The following is a 25297-nucleotide window of genomic DNA, read 5'->3' as shown; positions in this document are numbered from 1 at the left end:
AAAAACACACACACTTTTTTTTTTTTTGTTTTGTTTGAGAGAATGAGGGGGATTGGGAGCAGAGGGAGAGGAAGGGAGTGAATCCTGAGCAGGCTTCACACCCAGTGCAGAGCCTGACGTAGGGCTCAATTTCAAGATCAGGACCTGAGCTGAAATCAAGAGTCAGACATTTAATTGACCATGTCATCCAGGCACCCCTAGAAAATATTTTTTAATGGTTAGGGAAAGCCTTTCTTAGCATTACATCAAACCTGGAAATACAAAGGATTTGGTCTCTGTAAATATTAGCCTTCTATATAGAAGTAAATTTGTTAAGTTCTAAAGGTATGTGGTAGATTGGTAATTTTCTTCGTATATATTAATACCTTTCACATAAAGGAAGAACTTTTTTTTTAAGATTTTTATTTATTTGACAGAAATCACAAGTAGGCAGAGAAGCAGGCAGAGAGAGGGGGGGAAGCAGGCTCCCTGCCGAGCAGAGAGCCCAGTGTGGGGCTTGATCTCAGGACCCTGAGATCATGACCTGAGGCGAAGGCAGAGGCTTGAACCCACTGAGCCCTCCAGGTGCCCCAAAGGGAGAACTTTTAACAAACCAGTAAGAAGAAGATAACTAAAAACAAATTGGACTTAAGCAATTCAAAGAGATGCACCTTATAGTGATAAAGATTTTTTTTAAACTGTTGGACAAAGATAAAAAAGATTAATACTTGGGGTCAGCAAGGTTGTGGGGGTAAAGGTGGTTGTGCATTGACATGAAGATGTAACTTTATATAATCTTCCTATAGAGAATTTTGGTAATCTGTATTAGGATTGAAAATTCCAGGGGTGCCTGGCTGGTTTAGTGTGTTTAGCCTCTGCTTTCAGCTCAGGTCATGATCTCAGGGTCCTGGGATCGAGTGCTGCATCAGGCTCTCTGCTCAGTGGGGAGCCTGCTTACCCCCTCTCTCAACCTGCCTCTCTGCCTACTTGTGATCTCTCTCTCTCAAATAAATAAATAAAATCTTTAGGAAAAAAAGATTGAAAATTCCATATCCCACTTAATTTAGCAGATCACTTTCAGGAAAGTACAACCAAAGGCAGTACGAGCACAAACGTGCAGAGATAAGTATATGAGGTAGTTCTGAATATACGTTTGATCCTTGAACAGTGTGCTGTTGGGGTGCTGACCCCTTTGTACAATCAGAAATCCAGGTGTAACTTTTAACTCCCCAGAAACTTAACTGCTAATAGTGTATTATTGACTGGAAGCCTTGCCTATGACATGAACAGTTGACCAGCACATATTTTGTAAGTCATGTATATTATATCCTTTATTCTTATAATAAAAGTAAGTTAGAGGAAGAAAATGTTATTAAGAAAATTATAAGGGGGGGGCGCCTGGGTGGCTTAGTGAGTTAAAGCCTCTGCCTTCAGCTCAAGTCATGATCCCAGAGTCCTGGGATTGAGCCCCACATCAGGCTTTCTGCTCCGCAGGGAGCCTGCTTCCTCCTCTCTCTCTCTGCCTGCCTCTCTGCCTACTTGTGATCTCTGTCTGATAAATAAATAAAATCTAAAAAAAAAAAAATTATAAGGAAGAAAAAATACATTTACAATACTGTACTGCATTTACCAAAAAAAAAAATTTTTGTAAGTGGACCCATGCAGTTCAAATCAATGTTGTTCAGATGTCAAGTGCACTGTGATTTGGGGATTGCCAAGACTGCATTCAGTGGTTTGCTAGGACTCATAAGATTTAACCTGTAGTTGTCTTCACAGCTAAGGTCTATTATAACAGAAGGAGAAATGACAGGATCAGCAAGGGAAAAAGACACAGAATCTGGACAACTCCATGCACAGACTTCCACTGCTCTCTCCCTTCTGCATTTCTTAGCAGCAAAAAATGCAGTGATGTGTGTGCAGCATTTCTGCCCAGGGAAGCCCATTTGAGATTTGGTGCCCCAGGTTTTTTTTGTTTTTGTTTTTGTTTTTTTTAAAGATTTTTATTTATTAATTTAGCAGACAGATACCACAAGTAGGCAGAGAGGCAGGCCGGTGGGGGGGTGGGGTGGGAAGCAGGCTCCCTGCTCAGCAGAGTCTGATGCGGGGCTCCATCCCAGGACCCTGAGAACATGACCTGAGCTAAAGGCAGAGGCTTAACTCAACTGAGTCGCCGAGGTGCCCCTAGTGCCCCAGGTTTTTACCAGCTGGTTATGTAGGTACCCTCTGTCTATCATGTGTCAACATTCCAGACTCCCAGAAGGAAAGCAGGTGTTCACAATAGACCATATGGTTTGTACAAATAGCCTAGGTGTAGTGAGCCACTCTTATCATTTAGGGAATGGTTGGAGTGCCAAGTTCCTAGACATTAGCTAATGGTCAGCCTTGCAAGCTGGCCCTTCTAAAGATCATAGCCTCAGGCTTGCTATGGTAACTCTTTTCTATAGACTGTCCAGAAAGTATAAATATCATGAACCCATTTTATTTGTTTAAAATATGTCAAATTATATAAATATCTTTAGTTGTAGTTTTGTTCATCTGTATTGTAAGAGTGAAAGAATTGATACCAAGCTTGTTAATATTGCAGGTGTTTGGTTATTAGGGTACATTTTTCTATTTTTCAGTTTTCTGTCATTTGAAATTTTTATATTGTGTATTTTGTTGAAAATGCATGATATAAAAATTTTTAGCAACATTTTCAGCAAAATACATAATATGTATTTTGTTGTTATCAGAAATCTCACTGAAGTGGCAAATTGACTTGTTAGGTAGGTTATCATTCCCCATTTTATTAATCCTGAATTGGGGACTTGGGAGATTGGGTTTATGTGAGATCATTCAGCTAGGAAGACAAGTGCTGGGATCATTCCGTGGCATCTTCACTGATCGAAGTAAAGCTTGAAAGATGTAAAGGCAACACATTGAATAAAATGGATCGTTTGGGGATATTTCTTTTTAAGGGATGTTTCTGAAGAACATAAGAAACTTTCCTTGGAGGAAGAGACCATGTGGTTAAGAATCCGTTCCTTAACATTGAGGCTTATTAGTGGACTTCCAAGTCTGAACCACCCCATGGAGCCAAGGAACTCAGAAAAGACCACTGAGAATGGCGTGTCCTCCCGGATTGATGTTCTTCGTTTACTCCTTCAACAGCTGGAGGTGGCCCTGGAGACGGGAAAGCGATTCATTGAGAAGGAAGTTCAGGTATCATCAATATGTGTTCACCATCAAAGCTGCAGTAACCTATGACTGTCTTTAAAAATAGGAATTTGGGGTGGGTGAATAGTAAAAAACAATATTTTGTCCTAGTTTATGGCACCTGTAGGAAAAAAAAAACCTGACTTTATAGACTTGGGAATTACAGAGGCTCCCTCACTATTCAAATTGGAGAGTGAGGAAAAGCTTTATTTGTAGTGGTATATTTTTAATAGCCAACAAACTAATACAGGGTTTCTGTTTTCACCATAATGATTCAGTTGTTAGTTTAGTTAGATAGTGAATTGCAACTTAATTGCTGAAATAGACTTCTATCCAGTAGTTATAGTCTGCTGTTTTCTTGTTTTTTATAAGTTTAGATTGATTTAAAGGACATTACTTTCCCCCCCCTTTTTTTCCAGTATCCTTTCCTTGGTCCTGTACCTACCAGAATGGCTGGATTCTTTAGTTCTGGCTGTTCTCAGTGTCAGACCAGTTCTTTTTATCTTGTTAGTGATATTTATGAGCTGGACACCAGTGGTTTAGGTAAGTGTACATTTGCATGAGTGTATTTACTGGGCCTTTGTCTTTGAAAACTTAGTAAATGTTAAGAGTTCACATATTTGGACAGATTGGGAGGAGATGGAAGCTGTTCTGGAAGTGTCTAGTTTAATATCAAAGAAGGTACATTCATAGATTATGAAGTAATGTTTTAGAAATTTAAGTCTTCCCTATTTAAAATCACTTGTTATGTCCAAAAGTTGAAAAAAATCCTTAATTTGTTGAAGTATTATTGGATTTCAGATTGAATTCTTTTTTTTTTTTTTTTTAAAGATTTTATTTACTCATTTGACAGAGATCACCAGTAGGCAGAGAGGCAGGCAAAGAGAGAGAGGAAGGGAAGCAGGCTCCCTGCTGAGCAGAGGGCCCGATGTGGGGCTCCATCCCAGGACCCTGTGACTATGACCTGAGCCATAGGCAGAGGCTTTAACCCACTGAGCCACCTAGGTGCCCCTCAGATTGAATTCTTTACTAAACTTTGTGGAAATGAGTTTTTTCCTAACTCGGTGAGAATCACACATATTCCATTAATCCCCATCATCCCCCAATCATAAGGTTTGTGGATTCTGTCGTTGAGAGTATTTGAAGCACATGGATTTTAAGTCTTCTTAGAGAATTTTAGGTATTACTTTTGAGAGAAAGGTAGTTAATGCCTCTCTTTTTCTTTTCCTTTCTTTTATCTTTTTCTTTGTCTCTCAGTAATGGAATTTGATGCCTTTGAGTCTTAAGAATAAAGAAAATGTCCTTGTCCATGAGTTGCTTGCAGGTGTTGATCTTAATTCTTTTTCTCCCTAAAAAAATTGAGTGTTTTTGTTTTTGTGTTTGTTTTTCAATTTTAGAGGATACAGTGGAGATCCAGGAGAGAGTAGAGAATAGTCTTAAGTCTTTACTAGAACAATTAAAAGGTAAGCATTCTGACTGTGGAGTCCCATATTTTATTGTCTGACAGGATCTCATTTTTTAGCAGAAATTGCAAGAGTTGCAAACAACAACTTGAAAATAATAATGCATACTTTTGGTATTTTGGTATTTTGATTTTAACTTTAAAAAGTGTTGATTACAAAAGTAGTAGACAACCTACTGTAAAACAGTTAACAAGTAGGTGTGGTCTTTCTTTCATTCCCAGCCCTATTTCCCCAGAGGGAAATAAATACTTTTACTTACAAGGTAAGTAACACTTTGGGGTCTGTACTTTTAGATGCCCCCTAAACAGTCTTATATGTGTACGTGGAAATACGTAGTAGTGATTTATTTTTTTAAACACATGAAAAGGTTATAATACATACTTTTTATTTTAACGTTTTGTTGTCTTGAACATTTACCGTGTCAGTTACTAATAATCACAGTATTAGAGCAATGTACTGTTAATTTATATATGCCTCATGGAGTACATAATATGTTATGTACCTGAGTTATTTATGATTATTTATAATAATGCTGAAATGAACATTTTGGGACATAAGTGTTTGGGTACTCATTTGAGCATTTCCTTGGGATTAAATTCCTGGAAATGGAATTGTTTGGTATAAATGTACATAAATGCATTTCAAATCTATAAGGGTCTTTCTTTTTAAGAGCCTAAATGGTCTTTAATTTATTGCCCAACTGAAGAATGATAAGTAAAAGACAAAGATTGTGTGAATAAAACATGGTATTTATTATGAAGGTGAATTTCTATCATGTACCTTAGTCTTTTAGTCCATAATGGCCCACATTCTTTTAAATCATTCATTTGGAGTCTTAATTTTATTGTGGCAGTGGCCTATTTGTGGAAAGGCTAGCTGGTTTTTAAACTATAGAATATGTAATTTATAAGGTCACCTTTTAAATTTTGAAGTCAACAGAGCAATAGTTACATGGCTTTTTAAAGAGCTGAAAATAGGGGCTCATGGCTGGCTCAGTTGGTAGAGCCTGCAACTCTTTATCTTGGGGTCATAATTTTGAGCCCTACTTTAGGGATAGAAACTACTTAAAAATAAAATCCTTTTTTTAAAAAAAAGGTGAAAATAGATATCCTTTGTTGTTTGGTTCACTGTGGGGGGAGAAACTTTCTGGATTAATCTTTTTATATTTGCTTATTGCGCATCGTATTCCTAAAAATCATTGAAACAAAAGCTGAACGAAACAATAAAATACTTTCCTGTTTTCAGATGTCTTCAGTAGATGTAAAGGTGACCTCTTAGAAGTTAAAGATGGTAATTTGAAAACACGACCTGTTCTTTTAGAGAACTTAGTCTTCTTTGTCGAGGTATGTCTTTGTTCTCTTCCTGAGAAACTCGGTTTTCCTTTATTGAGTGAAGGATTAATTTTTAAAAAATGAACAGGTAATAGGCACCTTACACCTGTAATTTAATCCTCCACCCCCACCTTTTGTTAAGTGAAAAGCAATTTAAGTCATTTTTGAATGAGCTCCTTCCAGGCATACCAAGAAGGTTTTGTTCATCATGACTAAAACTTGCAGTTTGCTTTACCAATCTCTAAAAATTTCTCAGATTCACTCCAAATCTGTTCTCTTGTTCACTTTCCTTTTTGACTCCACTATTACATATTTTAAGTTAATTCCACCAGCTTTTTATTTATTATTATTATTATTTCACCATGAATGATTTCTCAATTTTTATTAACATATAATACATTACTTGTTTTAGTACAGTTCTGTGATTCATCAGTCTTACATAATACCTTGCACTTACCACAACACATACCCTCCCCAGTGTCCATCACCCAGCCACCCCAACCACCAGCTTTTTAAATTTGTTGTTGCTAGTCATTAATTAACCAAGATTCTACCTTATAAAGGAGAATCTGGGCACAGATTTAGCAAAACTTTCTTTTTTTTTTAATCAGAGGGAAGAGGAGGATTGCAAACATTCCTAATCCATTATCTTATTTTTGTCACGTTTGTTTACTTTTCTCTTCCTCCTAGTCTGTTCTGGTGATTGGCACAGTATAAGTGTCTAAGGCTGAACAAAACAATAATAATTGCATGGGTATGTCCATGCACTCTGTAACAGAGAAGAAGCATGGTATAAACACCTAACTTCAAGGAGGAAAACATGCTGACCAAGGAGGATTCTCTGTTTTTTGCGTTTTTGTCTGTCTGTCTGTCTTCCTTCCTTCCTTCCTTCCTTCCTTTCTTTCTTCCTTTCTAAAGAGAGCATGAGTGCTTTGGGGGTAGAGCAGAGGGAGAGAAAGAACCTTTTTTTTTGTCTAAAGATTTTATTTATTTATTTGAGAGTGCAGGGGGAGGTGCAGAGGGAAAGGGAAAAGCAGACTCTGCTGAGCGCAGAGCCTGATTTGGTGCTTGATCCCGTGCCTCTCTCTGTTTAAGATCTGTAGGGGAGGTACTATTCTACTGGGCTGGGAGGTGAGTGGGGAGAGGCATATGTAAAGAACCTTTGGATTCCAGGCAAGGAATTTGGACCTCTCTTTGAGTGAAAGAATTACTTCCTGCAAGGGAGTGAAAGGAAACTGGACCAAATGTAGGATGGCTTTAGGGCTGGGAGAGCTAGAAGGGAGGGTAAAGATTGAAGCAATCGTAGTATTTCTAGTATTTCGAGCAGTATTCAGATGAAGATCTTCTGGATCTGTGTGGTAATTCTAGAAAGTAATCTAATCTCTCTAATCTGTAGTGGAGAGCTAGAGGAGAATTTGAAAGGATTTGCGTAGAACTGTCAGCAAGGGTTGTTCAATCCATAGCCCTTAACTTCCTGAAAGATGTCTTGAATATAATCCTTATTGATAAATCTGCAATTTTTCCTCCTTTAGACCATTTCTATTATCCTTTGGGTGTCCAGTTACTGTGAGAGTGTCCTGCGACCATACAAATTAAATTTACAGAAAAAGAAAAAGAAGAAAAAAGAAACCAGCATCATCATGGTAATAACAGAGAAAATATAACTTGGCTGCATGCTGCTGTTTCTTTTTACTGTTTTACTGCATATTATAAATACCTTAGAATCCTGTGTACATTCGTTTTCCCTCCCCAGCTTGTTTTTGTTTTTAAATTACACACCTATAGAAAAGCAAAAATGCTCCATCCACTTTGTTCCCATTGAACTGAACTGAGACATTTCAAGGAGCCCTGCCTGGTTCTTTTTTTGTTTTTTTTTAAAGATTTTATTTATTTATTTGACAGAGAGAGATCACAAGTAGGCAGAGAGGCAGGCAGAGAGAGAGGAAGGGAAGCAGGCTCCCCGCTGAGCAGAGAGCACGATGTGGGACTCGATCCCAGGACCCTGAGATCATGACCTGAGCCGAAAGCAGAGGCTTTAACCCACTGAGCCACCCAGGTGACCCAACCCTGCCTGGTTCTTTTATAGGGAGTGGCATTTCAAAACCAAGATGTAGGTGTTAGGTGTACTGATTGTTGGTTTTTTTTTTTTTTTTTTTTTTTAAGATTTTTATTTATTTATTTGACAGAGATCACAGGTAGACAGAGAGGCAGGCAGAGAGAGAGGAGGAAGCAGGCTCCCTGCTGAGCAGAGAGCCCAATGTGGGACTCGATCCCAGGACCCTGGGATCATGACCTGAGCTGAAAGCAGAGGCTTAACCCACTGAGCAACCCAGGTGCCCCAGGTGTACTGATTGTTGATGGGGTTTCAAGTTTATGTTAGTGGAAAGAGGAAATGTATGTATACGTGTAAACACACAAAATAATTAATTCTTACTGATACCTCCAGTTTTAGTTCAACATTACCATGTTCTCTGTTCTTTTTCTTCTCTCATTCCAGTTTATAGTTTCCCCCCACGCCACCCCCAGAGTTTGAACACTGGTTCCCTATAACATCAATGTATTTATTTCACTTGTTTTACAAGAAATACTAAACAGTTTTGGGATTACATTATTATATCATTTGCATTACTAGTTTCAGTAAGCCACTAAGTAAAGTTTAAATTTTTTTGCGGTTGTTCTTTGTCCTTAGAGTATGTACCAGTGGATACAGAGAGTTAAGTACTCGGTAAAAACACTGGAATTAAAAATAAATTATATTATTAGCATGGTATAAATAAGATTCATTTATTTTTCTTTGTCTTCAATTTTGGAGGGCCTTTCCATCTATTGATTTAATTTTCGAATGTGTAAAACATTAACATAATTTGTGTACTTTACATGAGCAAAGTTATTTAGGATTCATTCTGCGCAGGACATGCTGTTTTTTTTTAATGTTTGAATTTGTCCTGTCATTATAAATGGGAGAGTGTTCTTCACTGTAGCAACATATAGTGACCATTGTCATTTGAAAATGTTAATGGTTTTAGTGGTAATATAGACTTCCTGCATAATTCAGTAACAATTCAGGAATTCTTTAGATTTGACACTGCTTTGCTGGATGTTTCATTCATTTAGAAACAAAGGGTAGTTATATTTGGATGAGGGGCTAAGTGAAGGAACCTTCTCTCCTTTCAAGATAATTTAACAGATCATGAGTGTAAAATTTGAAAGTGTAGGTAAAAGTTTCTCTGTTAATCTCTTCTAATGAAAGCCCATGTACCTAGAACATTTCGAAGAGCTTATTGGCATTTGGATTTTGGGGCTGGGGTGGATTGTAGTTACTGCTTTTTTAATTTCTAAAATTGAGAACAGCCTTCCTATTTTCTTGATCATCAAAGTAACCTAAAGATGTGAATAAAGTGAAGTTCACTCATAGTCCCACCAGCCAGTGATCACCACTGCGAACAAACCAGAATTATACTCTATATCGGAAACCTGTTTGTGTTTTCATTTAACAGGGTACCTTAGACACCTCTTCTGGAGATACCTGGATGTATCTCATTACCTTTTTTTTTTTTTTAAGATTTTATTTATTCAATGGAGAGAGAATGAGATAAAGTGCATAAACTGCTTTACTAACTGATTGGACAGGTTTTTTGCATTTATCTGATTTTTAAATTGTGTCACATGTTGCTGAGATTTCTTTGATATATTTTCTGTTCACATATTTTTTTTTTCAAGATTTTTATTTATTTATTTGATAGAGAGATCACAAGTAGGCAAAGAAGCAGGTAGAGAGAGGAGGAAGCAGGCTCCTTGCTGAGCAGAGAGCCCGATGCAGGGCTCGATCCCAGGACCTAGAGATCATGACCTGAGCTGAAGGCAGAGGATTTAACTCACTGAGGCACCCAGGCGCCCCTTCTGTTCATATCTTTGCCCAGGTTTCCTGTTGTGGTAGTAATATTTTTCCTAATGATATATTTTAAGCTGTTGGGTTCTTAATTTAATATTATTAATTCTATATCCCTAATGATGCAATTTTTTCCAGTTTTTCATTTATCTTTTTTTTTTTTTTAAAGATTTTATTTGTTTATTTGACAGACAGAGATTACAAGTAGACAGAGAGGCAGGCAGAGAGAGAGAGAGGGAAGCAGGCTCCCCACCGAGCAGAGAGCCCGATGCGGGACTCGATCCCAGGACCCTGGGATCATGACCCGAGCCGAAGGCAGCGGCCCAACCCACTGAGCCACCCAGGCGCCCTCATTTATCTTTTAACTTGAGTAATTTTTTTGGTCAACATAGTAATTAAGAAAATTTTTTTTTAATGGTTCTTAGTTTGGTGTAATGTTTAGAAAGTCCTTTTCAATTATTACACAAGCCATTAACTAAGTTTTCTTCTGGTGCTTTGATGGATTTTTTAAACTTAGATGTTTACCCTGTTTGGAATTTATTTTGGTACTTTTTATTTTGTTTATTTTTTAAAAAGATTTCACCCCCTGGTTGGGTCACTTGGTTAAGTATTCAACTCTTAGTTTCAGCTCAAGTCATGATATCATGGGTTATTGTGCTTTGTGCTCATTGGAGAGTCTGCTTGAGATTTTCTCCCTCTGCCCTTATCCCTGCTCATGTGCTTGTGCTCTCTCTCTCTTTCTCTCAAATAAATAAATGTTTTTTAAAAATTATTTTTAAGTCATCCCTACACCGAAGGTGGGAATCCCTACACCCAACTCAAGACCACGAGCCCTAAGGTCAAGAGTTGCATGCTCTACTGACTGAGCCAGCCAGGTGCTCCTGTTTCATAATTTCAGATGTCTCACAAGTTATCTCAGTACCATTCATCCACTGGAAACCATTGTTTTGAGATGTTACCATTTAAATTCCCTTACACTCTTTGGTTTATCTTGGGACTTGTTTTCTTTCACTTTTTATCAGTTCACTTATATACCAGTACTGTCTGGATTTCATATAGCTTTATAATATACCCTCATATATATGAGAGTAAGTTCCTCTTAACTACTTTTTTTTCAGAATTTTTGTGATTGTTGTTGTTACCCATTATTTTTTCTGTTGGAACTTAGAAAACTCTATTTCTGTTAATTAATATTAGAGGAAATCTTAAAGACATAGAGAAGAAATGATACTTTTGTTCCTCTCATCTTCTTTAGTGTTCCAGAAGATTCTTAGCATGAAGTTGAGTAATGACCACCTAAAATATTTTCTCTTGGTTTTTCCATCTCCAGTTCCCCAGAGTGAATAAGCCCCATTTTTAAAAAATGCTTGTCATTGTTGCTGAGTTAAGCATTATTGGTACCAATTAAATTTACCTTGGTTTGAGAGACTGTCTTAATATCCAAAACTGTATCCATCCTGCTTACTATTAATAGCATTAAGTAACTGTAGCATGAAGTTAATATAGCTTATGAGATGTAAGCAAAGGAAATATGTTTGATAATCTTTCGTCTTTTTTATAAATCTTTTTTCCAGCCACCTGTCTTCACCAGTTTCCAAGACTATGTTACTGGGCTTCAGACTTTAATTTCCAACGTTGTGGATCATATTAAAGGGCTTGAAACACATCTAATTGCACTTAAACTTGAAGAACTTATTTTAGAAGATACTTCTCTCTCACTGGTAAGGGACTGTAGGTGATCACCAATAAGTTATTTGTAGATACTCAAGTGTTTCACTTTATCACAAGGATAAGTTAATTTTAGTTCATCATCTGCTCCATGTAGAACTTGTGATTGGAAGGTGCCTGGCAGCAGTTTTTTGTTGTGTCATTGGTGGTGGTGATTTCCCCTCTGCCTTCACTTCTCCCCACCCCATACCTGCTTTCTGTACATTTTTGGGGTTGTTCCTTTGCTATGAATACTGATGATTAGTTAATGAGGAGTGCAGTTAGAACTATCCCTGTTGTGAGCACCAGAGGAAACCAGCCATTGAGATCCAGGGATAGTCTCCTCGAGTGAAAAGTTATCTGTTGCTGGGTTCGCTGGTTTCTTTGCTATCCCAGCGGTTACCAGCTGAAAAAGAGAAGCTGGACATCATAAATAATTATGTCAGTAATAATTAGGCTGGAGAGTAAGCCAGTCAAAAGGGGGAATGGAGCCAAGCATGGAATCAAGGGTACCACTCAATGAGACTTCTCTTGATAATTATTATAGGCTAGTTTCTTAAAAATTTGTTAGCAAAATCCTTATAAAGTCTTGCCTTTAAGATATGTATGCTTTTAAAAAATGAACTAAGGGGCACCTGGGTGGCTCAGTGGGTTAAAGCCTCTGCCTTCGGCTCAGGTCATGATCTCAGGGTCCTGGGATTGAGCCCCGCATTGGGAGGCTCTGCTCAGCAGGGAGCCTGCTCCCCCTCCTCTCTCTCTGCCTACCTCTCTGCCTACTTGTGATCTCTGTCAAATAAATAAATAAAATCTTAAAAAAAAAATAAAAGAACTAAGTAAACTTTCAGTCTGAAATGATTGAAGATTTAATGGTGTCAAGTGAGGTAACATTCATCAGTCTTAGTTGCTCTAGTGATGAAATTTCAGTTGTGAGGGAGTGCTCCCTTGAGTAGTTATCTGACCTGAGCCTCTGCTAGTGAGGGAACTCATCCACTAATGAGAGCAGCCATAATTTCTAGTCCCAGACCTTCCCCAGTGAGGAGAGGGAATGGAATATTGCTTGGCACACCAGCGTTAAAAGATTATAAGCCCCTCTTTTGTAATGCTTCAACACATTAGAGCTATTAGCAAGGGGCTTACTGTGGGAAGAGGCTCAGAGCCTTAAATAACATTTCCGAAGACTGGTTAAAGAAAGCAGATGAGTTCAGAGGTGAAACTAGAAGTTTGGTTTTAGATAGTTAAGCTGTCTTTCCTATATACACATTAGAATGAACATAGACTTCCGTGGTAAGTAGGACTAATTGATGGATTAATTCTTTAGTATTTTTGTTTTATTGATTTACTCTTTCTTTCTTTAAGCTTTACAATGTATTGGTTTTGTTTTGTTTTGTTTTGTTTTAATTTATTTATTTGAGATAAAGAGAGAGAGAGAGAGATTACAAATAGGCAGAGAAGCAGGCTCCCTGCTGAGCAGAGAGCCCGATTCGGGCCTCGATCCCGGGATCCTGAGATCATGACCGGAGTTGAAGGCAGAGGCTTTAACCCACTGAGCCACCCAGGCGCCCCTACAGTGTATTGTTTTATAAAGTAAAATAAGTATATGGTAAAAAAAAAAAAAAGGTGGAATAAATAAAGACTATATAGTGAAATGTCTTCCTCTCATCCTAACACATTTCCTAGTTCCATTTCCAAGAAGGAACCTTTGTTGTTGGTAGTTTCTTGTACAATCTTCCTGAGTTGAATAACCCAACTACAAGTATATGTCTCTTTCATTTCCCACAACCTTTTACTTTTAAACACAAATGATAGCATACTATACATTGGTGGTTCTTTTTTGTTTTTTTTTTTTACATTGGTGGTTCTTTTTTGACTGTCTAGATTATTACAGGTAAGTACTTATGTACCTTAGTCTTCTTAATGCTTCTATAGTGTTTCGCTCTTTCTTTACACACAAAATGTATGTTTAAGAGAATTAGGAAATAGAGAATAGCAGCTCTCATTTCTCAGCCCCAGATAAGTTCCAGTCTCATCATCCATAACTATTCCCACCTCTTCCCCTTCTGTATTCCTAGAACACATCTGTATCTGCCACTAGCCTTTATGCTTTTGGGCACTTGGGAAGCCAGTAAAGGCCTAGTAATTGAATCCTTGAGAAATAGGTACATCCTAGCTAGGATTCTGGCCTTCTACCTCCTACTTGCACACCATTCTGAAAGAAGGGATACTTGATCACCCATTTGGAACACTTATTTACATATGGAGAAATATGGTAATTAGTGGCAGATTTTGAGCCATTCAACTTTTTAGGATAAACCCAAACTTACTCTCTGGTCCAAACTCTTATCCCCTTTCCTGAATACTGTAGAACAATAAAAACTTAAAATTGTAGTATCTATTAAAAAAAAAAAAAATCGGGGCACCTGGGTGGCTCAGTGGGTTAAAGCCTCTGCCTTTGGCTCAGGTCATGATTCCAGGGTCCTGGGATCGAGCCCCGCATGGGCTCTCTGCTCAGCGGGGAGCCTGCTTCCCCCTCTCTCTCTGCCTGCCTCTCTGCCTGCCTATCCGCCTGTAATCTCTGTCTGTCAAATAAATAAATAAATAAATCTAAAAAAAAAAAAAAATCTTAGGGATGCCTAGGTGGCTGTCAATTAAGCATCTTCCTTTGGCTCAGGTCATGATCCCAGAGACCTAGGATTGAGCCCATGTTGGGCTTTCCACTCATCAGGGAGCCCGTTTCTCCCTCTGCCTGTCACTCCTTCTGCTTATGCTTGCTCGCTCTCTCTCCCTCTGACAAATAAAATCTTTTAAAAAAATCTTAAAAGATCACAAACTTGAATGAATGTCACATTGCTTCATGTTACTTGCTTCATTGGGCTTTGCTGGGTATTTGGGTTGTTAATTTTTAGATAGATATAAATATATTGAGGCTGCTGTTCTGGGTAAATGCTCATTAAATACAGTGATCAAAAGAACTGGCTGTAGGGGGGCCTGGGTGGCTCAGTTGGTTAAGCGGCTGCCTTTAGCTCAGGTCATGATCCCAGGGTCCTGGGATTGAGCCCCGCATCAGGCTCCCTGCTTAGTGGGAAGTCTGCTTCTCCCTCTCCCACTCTACTGCTTGTGTTCCCTGTCTTGCTGTGTCTCTATGTCAAATAAATAAATAAAAATTTATTAAAAAAAAAAAAAAAAAAGGACCAGCCTGTTACTGGAAAATAGTATGGCATTTCCTCAGAAAGTTGAAACTAAAGCTACCCTAACCCCCAGCAATTGCACTACTGGGTATTTACGCAAAGGATACAAACACAGTGATCACCTGCACCCCGGTGTTTATATCAGTAATGTCTACAAGAGCCAAACTATGGAAAGAGCCCAGATGTCTATCAAGAGATGAATGGATAAGAAAGAGGCGGTATAGCTATATAATGGAATACTACTCAGCCATCAAAAATCGAAATCTTGCCATTTGCAACTATGTCGATGGAACTAGAGGTATTAATGCTAAATGAAATAAGTCAGTCAGAGAAAGGTGATTATATAATCTCACTCATATATGGAATTTAAGAAACAAAACAGGACCATAGGGGTAGTGAGGGAAAAATAAAACAAGACAAAATCAGAGGGAGACAATCAATCCATAGGAGGCTCTTAATCATAGGAAATAAACTAAGGGTTGCTGGAGGGGAGGTGGGTGGGAGGGTAGGGTAAGTGGTAGACATTAAGGGAGGGGCCGTGATGCAGTGAGCACTGGGTGTTATATAAGACATGATCACTGAACTCTACCTCTGAAACTAATAATACACTATATGTTAATTTGAAAGAAAGACCCGGCTGTAAGATGCATACAAATTAATTTGGAGATATGATAGAGGCACAAAAACTGAGCAAGTCAGAAAGAGTCTTACCAGAGAGGCGGCATTTCAGGATTAAGTTTTCAGTAGGTAAACCAGAATGGATGAAAGGAGTCCAGAGCAGAAAGAGGCAGACAAAAGCTGGAGACAGAAAGGTGAATTGTGTGGGGACATCGTAAGTCAGTTGGCAGAGCTGGAGCACATGGTATGTGGGAAGGACTGTCCAGTTCAAAGATGACAGGCACAGTAGCCTGCTGTTGCTGGTTGTATGGTGGTTGTTAAAGGATCTGTGCCTTCTGATGTGAGGAATGGGATTTCTCATTTTGAGTATTTGTTCTGAAGGTTATCTTTAACCCTGGGGTACTGTGGATTTTTCAAGACTTAACTCTGTCCTCATTTTTTTTTTTTTTAAGGTTTTATTTATTTGGGCACCTGGGTGGCTCTTTCAGATGAGCATCTGCCTTTGGCTTAGGTCATGATCTCAGGGACCAAGGATCGAGCCTTGCATTGGGCTCCCTGCTCAGTGGGGAGTCTGCTTCTCCCTCTGCTTATGCCTGCTGTTTCCCCTGCTTGTGCTCGCTTGCTCTATCAAATAAATAAAATCTTTTAAAAACAAGATTTTATTTATTTGAGAGAGAGAGCATGAGCAAAGGGTAGGAAGAGAGGGAGAGGCAGACTCCCCACTGAGCAGGAAGCCCGACTTGGGGCTCAGTCCCAGGACCCTAGATCATGACCTGAGCTGAAGGCAGACACTTAACTGACTGAGCCACCCGGGTGTCCCTCTTTTTTTTTTTTTTTTTTAAAGATCTATTTATTTGAGACAGAGTAAGCATGTGTGCGAGTTGCGGGGAGGGGCAGAGGGAGAGAATCTCAAGCAGACTCTTCGCAGAGTCTAACACAGGGCTCCATCTCACAATCCTGAGATCATGACTTGAGCTGAAACCAAGAGTCAGATGCTTAACTGACTCACCCACCCTGGTATCTCATCCTCATCTTTGACCTGGGAAGTCACTTAACCTTTCTAGGCCTCAGTTTCTTTATCTGTATCTGTATTAAACTCTTTTATAGGATTATAGTGAGGCTTACATAAAACAGTTATGGAGGGGTATAGGAGGATGGGGTAGTTAATTGCTTATTTTTTATTGAAGTCGTAATACCTGTAATATACTGAGCAGCACCAACTACCAAATGTAGGTTCCATATAGTGCTGGCTGCTTTGTCTTTCGGATGAAAAATATTTTTTTCTTCAATTTTCACTAGGTTTGCTTCTTTTTTCTTTCCTTCCTTCCTTTCTAAACTTGAAATACTATGCATAAGGCCTCTGAACTACCACCTCCAGTCATAGTCCATTTTCCTCTTATCTGGATGTATCCACTGAAACTGGTTGTGTGCCAAGAATTTTTTTTTTAAGATTTTACTTATTTATTTAATATTTTACTTACTTACGAGAGAGAGAGAGAGAGAATGAGAGCGAGAACATGGTGGAGCGGGTCAGAGGGAGAAGCAGACTCCCTGCAAAGCAGGGATCCCAATGCAGGACTTGATCCTGGGACTCCAGGATCATGACCTGAGCTGAAGTCAGTTGCTTAACCAACTGAGCCATCCAGGTGCCCCAAGCCAAGACCTTTTATGTTAATTTAAAATGTACTGTAATAGCTGTTACGTTTTTGAAAGTAAATGATACACTCTGTTTTACACTGAAACTTAGCTTGCTTTTCTGCTTAACCTTATATTCATGAGATTTGTTCAGGCTAATGCTGTTCTTTTAAACAGCTGTATAGTATTCGGCATATGAATGGATCATAGCCATTGGGTATTGTAGGTTGTTTATATACACTTACTTTTACTGCAATCCTGTATGAAGTGTATTTTACATACCTTCTCTACTAATGCACATGTGTACTTCCAAGGTAGATGAGGTCTCAAGATAATATTGTTTGGCCATAAGGTGTGCTTCCCTGGTTTCTTCAGGGCTTCGCAATACTGCTAACTTCATGTAACTCTAACCAGTTCTCAGCCAACTTCCTTTCGATGTTTGAACACTCTATCCCTTTATTTTTTTGTAGTTTCTATTACAAGTCAAGTATGTAGCACATATTTGAGGAAGTCTAGGAAAGCTTTGTTATTTTTTAGCTGTTTGGTCCTGGAACACATGGTCTTTGTCAGTATGGAGAGACACTTCTCAATATTGTAACCAGAGAAGTTGGCAAAGGTAAAAGGTAAATTTGATGCCTTTAAGAAGTGGCTCTGATAATGTCCAAATTAATAATTTCTACTTTTGTTTTATGATGAAATAATCAGAAATCTTAATTTTTCTATTTTGTATAGCTCATAACAAAATGGTAGTGATTTTATATCCAGACTTCTTTGTAATAATTTTCTACCCATTTTTTTTTTTTTTTAAGATTTTATCTATTTATTTGGCAGAGAGAGCGCAGGAGAGCAGTAACACAAGCAGGGGGAGTGGGAGAGGGAGAGGCAGGCTTCCTGCAGACTTCCTGCAGAACAGGGAGTCTGATGAGGGGCTCGATCCCAGGATCCTGGGATCATGACCTGAGCAGAAAGCAGATGCTTAACGACTGAGCCACCCAGGCGCCCCTCTACCTTTTTTTCTGGATGAACATTAATGATCAGAAATCTCAGTTTTTTGATTTTGTATAACTTAAAACAGAGTACTGGTGAAAGAATTGAAATAATGACACTAAAGCAATAGGGTGTCAATGAAAATCACATGGAAAAATACCCATCTCTGATGAGCTTTAAGACTTATTTGCATTTTATGAAATTGAAAATGGTCCATTGTATTCTGATGGAGCTTGCTGTGAGACCAAAGGTAATGGTAGTTTTTATTTCCGTGAGAGGAACTATAATCTATCTAAGGGAATGCTTTCAGACCAAGACCGCTAATTCTTATCTTCTTTGTAGGAAGAGAGAAAATTTTCAAAGACTGTGCAAGGGAAGGTGCAGAGCAGTTATCTACACTCACTTCTGGAAATCGGAGAGCTGCTGAAAAAAAGACTGGAGACCACAAAGAAACTAAAAATTTAAGGAAGTGGGAACCACAGGCACCAGTGACTTTACACCAGAAAATGATATCATCTTCCCAGGCAAAAGCTCCATCTGGTTGACCATCATTTTAATCCAGAACTTCCTCATAAAATGCATGAAGGACTTTGATTGTGAATTAATTTTTTAGGTATTAAGTGTATACAATTGATTAAATTATTGTATATAAATGAGAAGCAGGACCCTCATCTGGGTTTGACCACTTTTTATACATGTTCATATGCATATGGCAGCCACAAGAGAACCCCACTTTTCTTCTTTCCTCCCATCACCAGAAACATCTGGTGGGTGGGTGGGGGTCCTATAAAAGCAGCAATAGAAGTTAAGCATAAAGCATTGACCTCAGAGCAGCTCAATGGCCCTACCATTATCATAGTGGGTGTTTGGTCTGTCCTTGAGCCTTAGGAAGCAGAAAGCAGAAGTAGGGGGACCATAACTGGGAGCAGGCCCTCTTTCCACATTAGTTCAGTTTTGAGGCTTCCTCAGCTGCTTGGCTCCCACAGAACCCAAAGCAGATACCCAAAGGGCCTCAGATGAAATTTGGCATAAGCACCTGTCACTGAAGAGCGCCACTTAGATGACCATAGGCACTCAGTGTTTGGCTTAATAGTCCAATAGCCAAGAAATCCCCATCCTAGCTCCTGTGAGAGTTAAATCACAGATAGGCTTGTGTTAACTTACACCATATGGAAGGGAAAGCAGTGCAGACCACTTATGAGCCTGCTAAGGACTAGCTTGCTGTCTTTCATCCATCTTTGGGAAAGATGGGAATCACTGTTTTAAAGAGACGTGTACATAATTTATGCAGGCAAGTCTGATACCAATGTCATTGGTTTTGTGAGATATATATATATGTATATGCTTTTACATATATATTTTTCAAGCACACAAACACGTGTGTGTGTGTGTGTGTGTGCTTGAAAATAAAGATTTAATACTTTAGTGTTTTTTAAGTGGGGGGGTTTGGGGAGGAAGGAAGGAATGTATATTATGGACTTAACTTAGGTTTTAAGTTTTAGGCTGGCAAAGAAATGTTATCCATTGGGTTTGATGTTTGGTCTGCTTTCTTCAAACTTGAGAATTACACCAGGATGGTGTTTACATTATTTACCTGGAGCTCTCCCTAAGACTATAGCTTTCAGAGGTTCATCTGACAGAAAAGATAACATTGCTCTTGAAAATGTTATACAGTTTATACAATTGCTTTGATACCTTTTTGTGTTTGAATCTGTGCTTCTGTTTTTTTGGTTTTTGTTACTCAAACACCATTAAAGTTAGTAATTCTGTAAGAGCAAAGATACGACTTTGATGAGAAAATTCAAGTATCTGATGGAGGGTTGATTGGTCTTAAAGACCTTACAGTTCCCTTTTCTACTCACTTCTCCAGTGAAATGTGATACTTTTTTCTTTTAAAAGGAAACAAGAGAGCTTGGATAATCTCTGTATGCAAAACAATTGCATTTTGTCCCTTTATCGTGTCTTTCTTAGATTCAGTTTGATAGGGTGATGAGTAACGGCTTGAACTTCCAAGGAAAATTTTAAGAAAATTACTACATTATCTGTTCAAAGTAAGACTTGCTGGAAATCCTAGTCCATCAAGTAATTCCAAGAAGTTATTTTTTACTGTAAGTTGGTATCCATAGCCATCATACCCCGTCCGAAAAGGAAGAACTGCCTTGAACAAGATGAATTGAAAATTCTGATTGATTCCAAATCTAATGACAACATAATTTCATAAAACTATTGCCTATTTAGATGGAACTTGGTGTGTGTATGAGGGTGGGGGTATGTGTGTATGGCATGTGTTCTTGAAATGATGTTTCTTTGAACATCCAAAAATATTGTACATAGAAATAGAAATGCTCTATGAAACAAGTCTTCAGCTGACCATGGTCAATCTAGCATATGTGTGCTCAGTGAGCTGGCTTTGGTCCTCAGGGACAGTGCTTGACTCCAGTGGTCTACCTAACTTGTCTTTTGCCTAGGGACACCCAGGACCTCTCCTGGTTTTAGTGACAAATAATGTTAGGACGAGGTTATGCTTCCTTTGTTACTTGCTGACTTTCCTACTAAATGTAGCATTTCAATTAGATCCAACCTCTTACATTTTGGGATAATTGTAAAAAGAATGAAATTATGCAGAGATGCCCAATATCTTTTATTGATCTGTTCTTTTGGAAACTGTTATGCACTATAAATTGTGTACAGTTTAAATATATATATATATACATATATATATATACACATATATATGTGTATATATATATATATTTACATGAGTAAAAAGCACCCTCCAGCAATTGTATGTCATTGGTATTTGAAGAGAATTCCCAAATAACCCATTGCTGCTGCTGCTGTTTTTGGTTTGTGTGGGTTTTTTTTGTTGTTGTTGTTATGTTTGTTTTTGTGTGGTAAATTGATATTTAAAAAAAAAAAAAAAGAAAAACACGACTACTGTTTACAGACTGAAAAATTACTGCTTTTTATACTACTGAGATCCTAAGTTAAGATTCTCCAAAGCAAACATTTGGTTTAAATCATTTATCTGATGTGGATAAAGCATATAGAAATTTTTAGTGTTCTTCACATAATGGAAAATGTACAAATGCCTAGCTGTGTTGCCCATCAATTTTGTATATTTTCATAATTTTAATTGTTCAAAATTGCATTATATTTTGCAATCACTATGTTCAACCTGGATTTGTCTTTCATTTAAACTTTTAATATAAAAAGGGGTTTCAATGTATCTATGGCCTTGTTATTGAAACTCTTCCTACTCATTTGATATCATTTATAATATGGGAAGTATATATTCTTCCTTCAGAACTTAGTGAAACATACGTAGCCAATTAAATTAAGATGGGTTTATTTATTTATTTATTTAGATTTTTAAAATTTATTTGACAGAGAGATCACAAGCAGGCAGAGAGGCAGGCAGAGAGGGGGGGGAAAGCAGGCTCCCCGCTGAGCAGAGAGCCGATGTGGGGCTCCATCTTGGGACCCTGAGATCATGACCTGAGCTGAAGGCAGAGGCTTAATCTGAGCCAACCAGGTGCCCCTAGATGGGTTGATTTACATAAACTCTTCCATTTTAAGTTGGGATTTCTGCCTGGGTCATTTCTGTTTGGATTCATAGAAGCCACACCTTTTAAGTGAGGTAATTAATCTTAATTTTTGAGTGTTACATTCCTTGGCAAAATGGTAGTATTTATGAATTTAAAAGTTTTATCCCAAGGCCACTAGTCTTTTTTTTTCCCCTTTTAAAAAATTTTTATTTTTTAATAAACATATAATGTATTATTAGCCCCAGGGACTAGTCTTTCTAAAAGTAGTACCTCAAAAAAAAAATAGTGCCTCACATGCTAGCATTCATGAATTCAACATACATGCATCGGATGCTTCTTTACACTTTAGACTCTGCGGTAAATAAGAGCACACATCCTAGTTAGTGGCCCAGGTGGGGGAAGAGAGAACAACAATAAACATTAGTTTGTAAGTCCGTTTTAGGGTGCACGATAACCGGGGTCCACAAGCAGTGTCATCTGACCTGATTGTCAGCAACCGAGAAAGGAACCCAAGTGCAGAGGCCTCATGTTAGGAACTACTGGGCATGTTCCAGTGACTGACAAAAAAGGGCTCAAGTGTCTGGGCTTAAAGGAGTGGAAAGGGGGAAGTAAATGGTTGCGTGTGTGTGTGTGTGTGTGTGTGTGTGTGTGTGTGTGTGTGTGTGAGAGAGACAGAGAGAGAGACAGAGCGCGCACAATCAGGACTTTATAGACGGGGAAGGAGGAGCTTTCTAAATGTAGTGGGAAGTTGCTGGAGGATTTCAGGCAGACTGATGATACGATTAACCCGAGTACTCAGGCCCACAGGCTGAGCTCACACACTGACAGTACCGTGGAAGGAAGGAGCTCCTAGTTTCCTTTCTGTCCTAAAGTATTAAATGCCTTTGCGTGGGCCCTGAGAAGTCGGTTTCTGCCTGGGACTCCATCCTATCAGGTTTCTGCCTGGGACTCCATCCCATCATTCTTTTTCCATTAACAAAAGATGAGTACTTGGATATACCTCAATATACCTCACCACCTTTTTTTTTTTTTTAAAAGATTTATTACAGTGTGTGCATGTGTGCATGTGCACAGGGGAGAAACAGGGAGGGAGAGAGAATCCCAAGTTGGCTTCCTTCCGAGCGTGAGCCTGATGTGGGGCTGGATCTCGACCCCGAGATCACAACCTGCGCCAAAACCAAGAGTCAGCAGCTCAAATGCCATTTTTAATCTTCCTCAAAATCTTCAGGTTTATACTCTGTTCCATTTTTGGATGCTGTCACTGCCTTGATGCAGATATGTATTTCATATTAACAAGTAGAAGGTAAGCAACCATGAGCCAAATGCTTATAAAAATTACTTATGGGGTACCTATATACCAGTTTATACATGGAAGCACAGCACTCTCTTGCAACCTCCAGCTTCCACGTATCCCTGGGTCCCTGACAAGGTACTATTTCATATATGAGAAAAGGAGTTACTGAAGGTAAGGCTATCACCTAAGACTACCTAGCAAGGGAAGGGATTAGGGAAGATTCAAACTCTAAAGCATTGATGAAGCAAGTTGAAATCTAGACCACCCCCAACACACCATCTCATATTCTTAGTAGTCTTGATGGCTATATTCATATTTCCAGACTCTGCCTTATTGACAATCAATCTTTCCTGAATTAATTCTGATGCAACTTTTTTTGGTGGCACCAATTGCCAAGGATTATTTTAGGTAACTTATAAGTTCCTCAGAATGAGGTTCTTCATCTTGGATCCAGGGTCTTATTTGCTTCAGGTTATCTACAGATTCACTAGAAATTGTATTTGATTCTGGGAAGCCAGTCCATAGCCTTCCTCATAGTCTGGTTAGCAGCACCTGAGCCACAATATTATTTAATTAGAGGAAGAAGAGGGAAGGAATCTATTTGACCTAAGTGTCAGGAAAGATTTAATTTTATGTGGCTTATGCAAATCACTTCAGACTCTACAGTTTAGAGGGCCCATCTTTAATGAAAAATATTTGCTTTAGAGAGCCTCTGATAGGATACTCTAGCCCTGCCCAATGGCTCTTCAAGACCCTAGGCTTATAAATAATACTCAGCCTGGACTCATCCAATTAAGTACCCATTGATGTGCTCCCACCATTTCTTTCCAGCTGACAGGATCACATTCAGGAACTGTAGATGCATGTGGTTTGAAGAGTTCTTTCCCTACTTGCCATTTGTCTTACTGTATTTCCCATTACGACAGTGAATGCTTAGTTCTTTCTCATCTTTTATACAGATGAGAAAAAACTAGAACAGCTAAAGCAAGTGTATCAGTGAGAAGCATCCAGAAAGATCTTCCAAAATTTTCATAATGCGTAGGGGAAATAAATATATACAGTTACATCCTTTTCTTAAATGTTGAGAGTAATTATGCTGGTCACCGGCAGGAGTTTAGGTCTGAACATCTTTTTTTTTTTTTTTAAAGATTTTATTTATCCATTGATGGGGGGAGAGGCAGAGAGAGAGAGAGAGAATCTCAAAGTAGACTCCACCCTGAGCATGGAACCCAACACGGGGCTCCATCCCATGACCCTGAGATCATGACCTGAGCTGAAATCCAGAGTCAGGCGCTCAACCCACTGACCTACCCAGGTACCCCTGAACCTTTTACTTAGTTGAACTGTGAGCCCAAGCTACCACAATTGTTTTTGTTTTCAGTGAATTTACCAATCCGGCTGAAATGGAGGAACACAAGTTAAGGTTTGACTTGCTAACTCTGTTCAACTAAAGTTTCTTTTTGTGACTGTAATAATAATTATTTCAGAAGCTGCACTTTGGTTGTTAAATACGAAAAGTGAAAGTTATAAAGAACCTTACCATTACAGGTAGTTGCCCATCGCTCCTGAAAACAGATTCAAGTTAGTACAATGGTCTCCCACTCTGCTTCTTTAATATTGGTAGTTACTGACAGTGAAAAAGTAGCTTAGATGGAAAACAATCCCTTTTTAAAAAACCTTTCAAATCAGACCAAATTGTATCATTTAGCTACCTAAAATCCAACTTAAAAAAAACAAAACATCTGATTTTATCAATAAAACTAAGAATTTGCTCTATGTATTTTTCTTTTTTTTAAAGATTTTATTTATTTGACAGAGAGATAGCACAAGTAAGCAGAGCAGCAGGCAGAGGGAGGGAGAGAAGCAGGCTCTCTGCTGAGCAGGGAGCCCAATGAGGGGCTCCATCCCAGGACCCTGGAATCGTAACCTGAGCCGAAGGCAGCCACTTAACCAACTGAGCCACCCAGGTACCCCTACTCTATGTTTTTTTATGGAGTATGGAAAATGATTACATTGAGCTCCCTTAATGTTGCCATTCCACAGGTGCCTGGGTGGTTCAATCACGTAGGTGTCTGCCTTGGCTCAGGTTGTGATCCTGGGGTCCTGGGATTGAGCTCCACTTTGGGCTCTCTGCTCAGTGGGTAGCCTGCTTCTCCCTCTCTGCCTGTTGCTCCCCATTTGTGCTGTCAAATAAATAAATCAAATCTTAAAAGAAAAAAAAAAAAAAGGCTGCCATTCTACTTTTAAGGACCAGAAAAAGGACAATACATTTTGCCACCCACAATCAGTCCGTTGGAGTTTGAACACCGGTGGAAAGTAATGAAGGCAGACCTTGAGCTGGGACCGGTTTCTACAGTGTTACAGGATAATCAATTACCCTGGTAGAGTGGAGTCCATACCAGCTCAGATTAAAAAATAAATTCGAAGGCGAAAGCAGGTCACAGGCCAAAGTATAATTTGTGAAAG

At 38.7% G+C, this 25297-nt stretch overlaps 1 protein-coding gene across 1 annotated transcript in view; it reads left to right on the top strand.

The window, feature by feature from the left end:
- The window catches only part of NAA25 (N-alpha-acetyltransferase 25, NatB auxiliary subunit), a 73190-nt gene extending 52509 nt beyond the window's left edge, over nt 1-20681 (top strand). Inside the window, exons 18-24 of the mRNA XM_059408449.1 lie at nt 2937-3180; nt 3594-3717; nt 4572-4637; nt 5883-5980; nt 7501-7611; nt 11432-11578; nt 18332-20681. Coding sequence (XP_059264432.1) covers nt 2937-3180; nt 3594-3717; nt 4572-4637; nt 5883-5980; nt 7501-7611; nt 11432-11578; nt 18332-18454 — 913 coding nt within the window. The 3' untranslated portion in view covers nt 18455-20681. The remainder of the gene's footprint in view (nt 1-2936; nt 3181-3593; nt 3718-4571; nt 4638-5882; nt 5981-7500; nt 7612-11431; nt 11579-18331) is intronic.
- The last annotated feature ends 4616 nt before the right edge of the window (nt 20682-25297 follow it).

The sequence above is a fragment of the Mustela nigripes genome, chromosome 8, assembly GCF_022355385.1.
Source record: "Mustela nigripes isolate SB6536 chromosome 8, MUSNIG.SB6536, whole genome shotgun sequence".
In the NCBI taxonomy this organism is placed as follows: Eukaryota; Metazoa; Chordata; class Mammalia; order Carnivora; family Mustelidae; genus Mustela; species Mustela nigripes.
The sequence above is the reverse complement of the archived record's forward strand: the minus strand, read 5'-3'. Positions and strand labels throughout refer to the sequence as shown.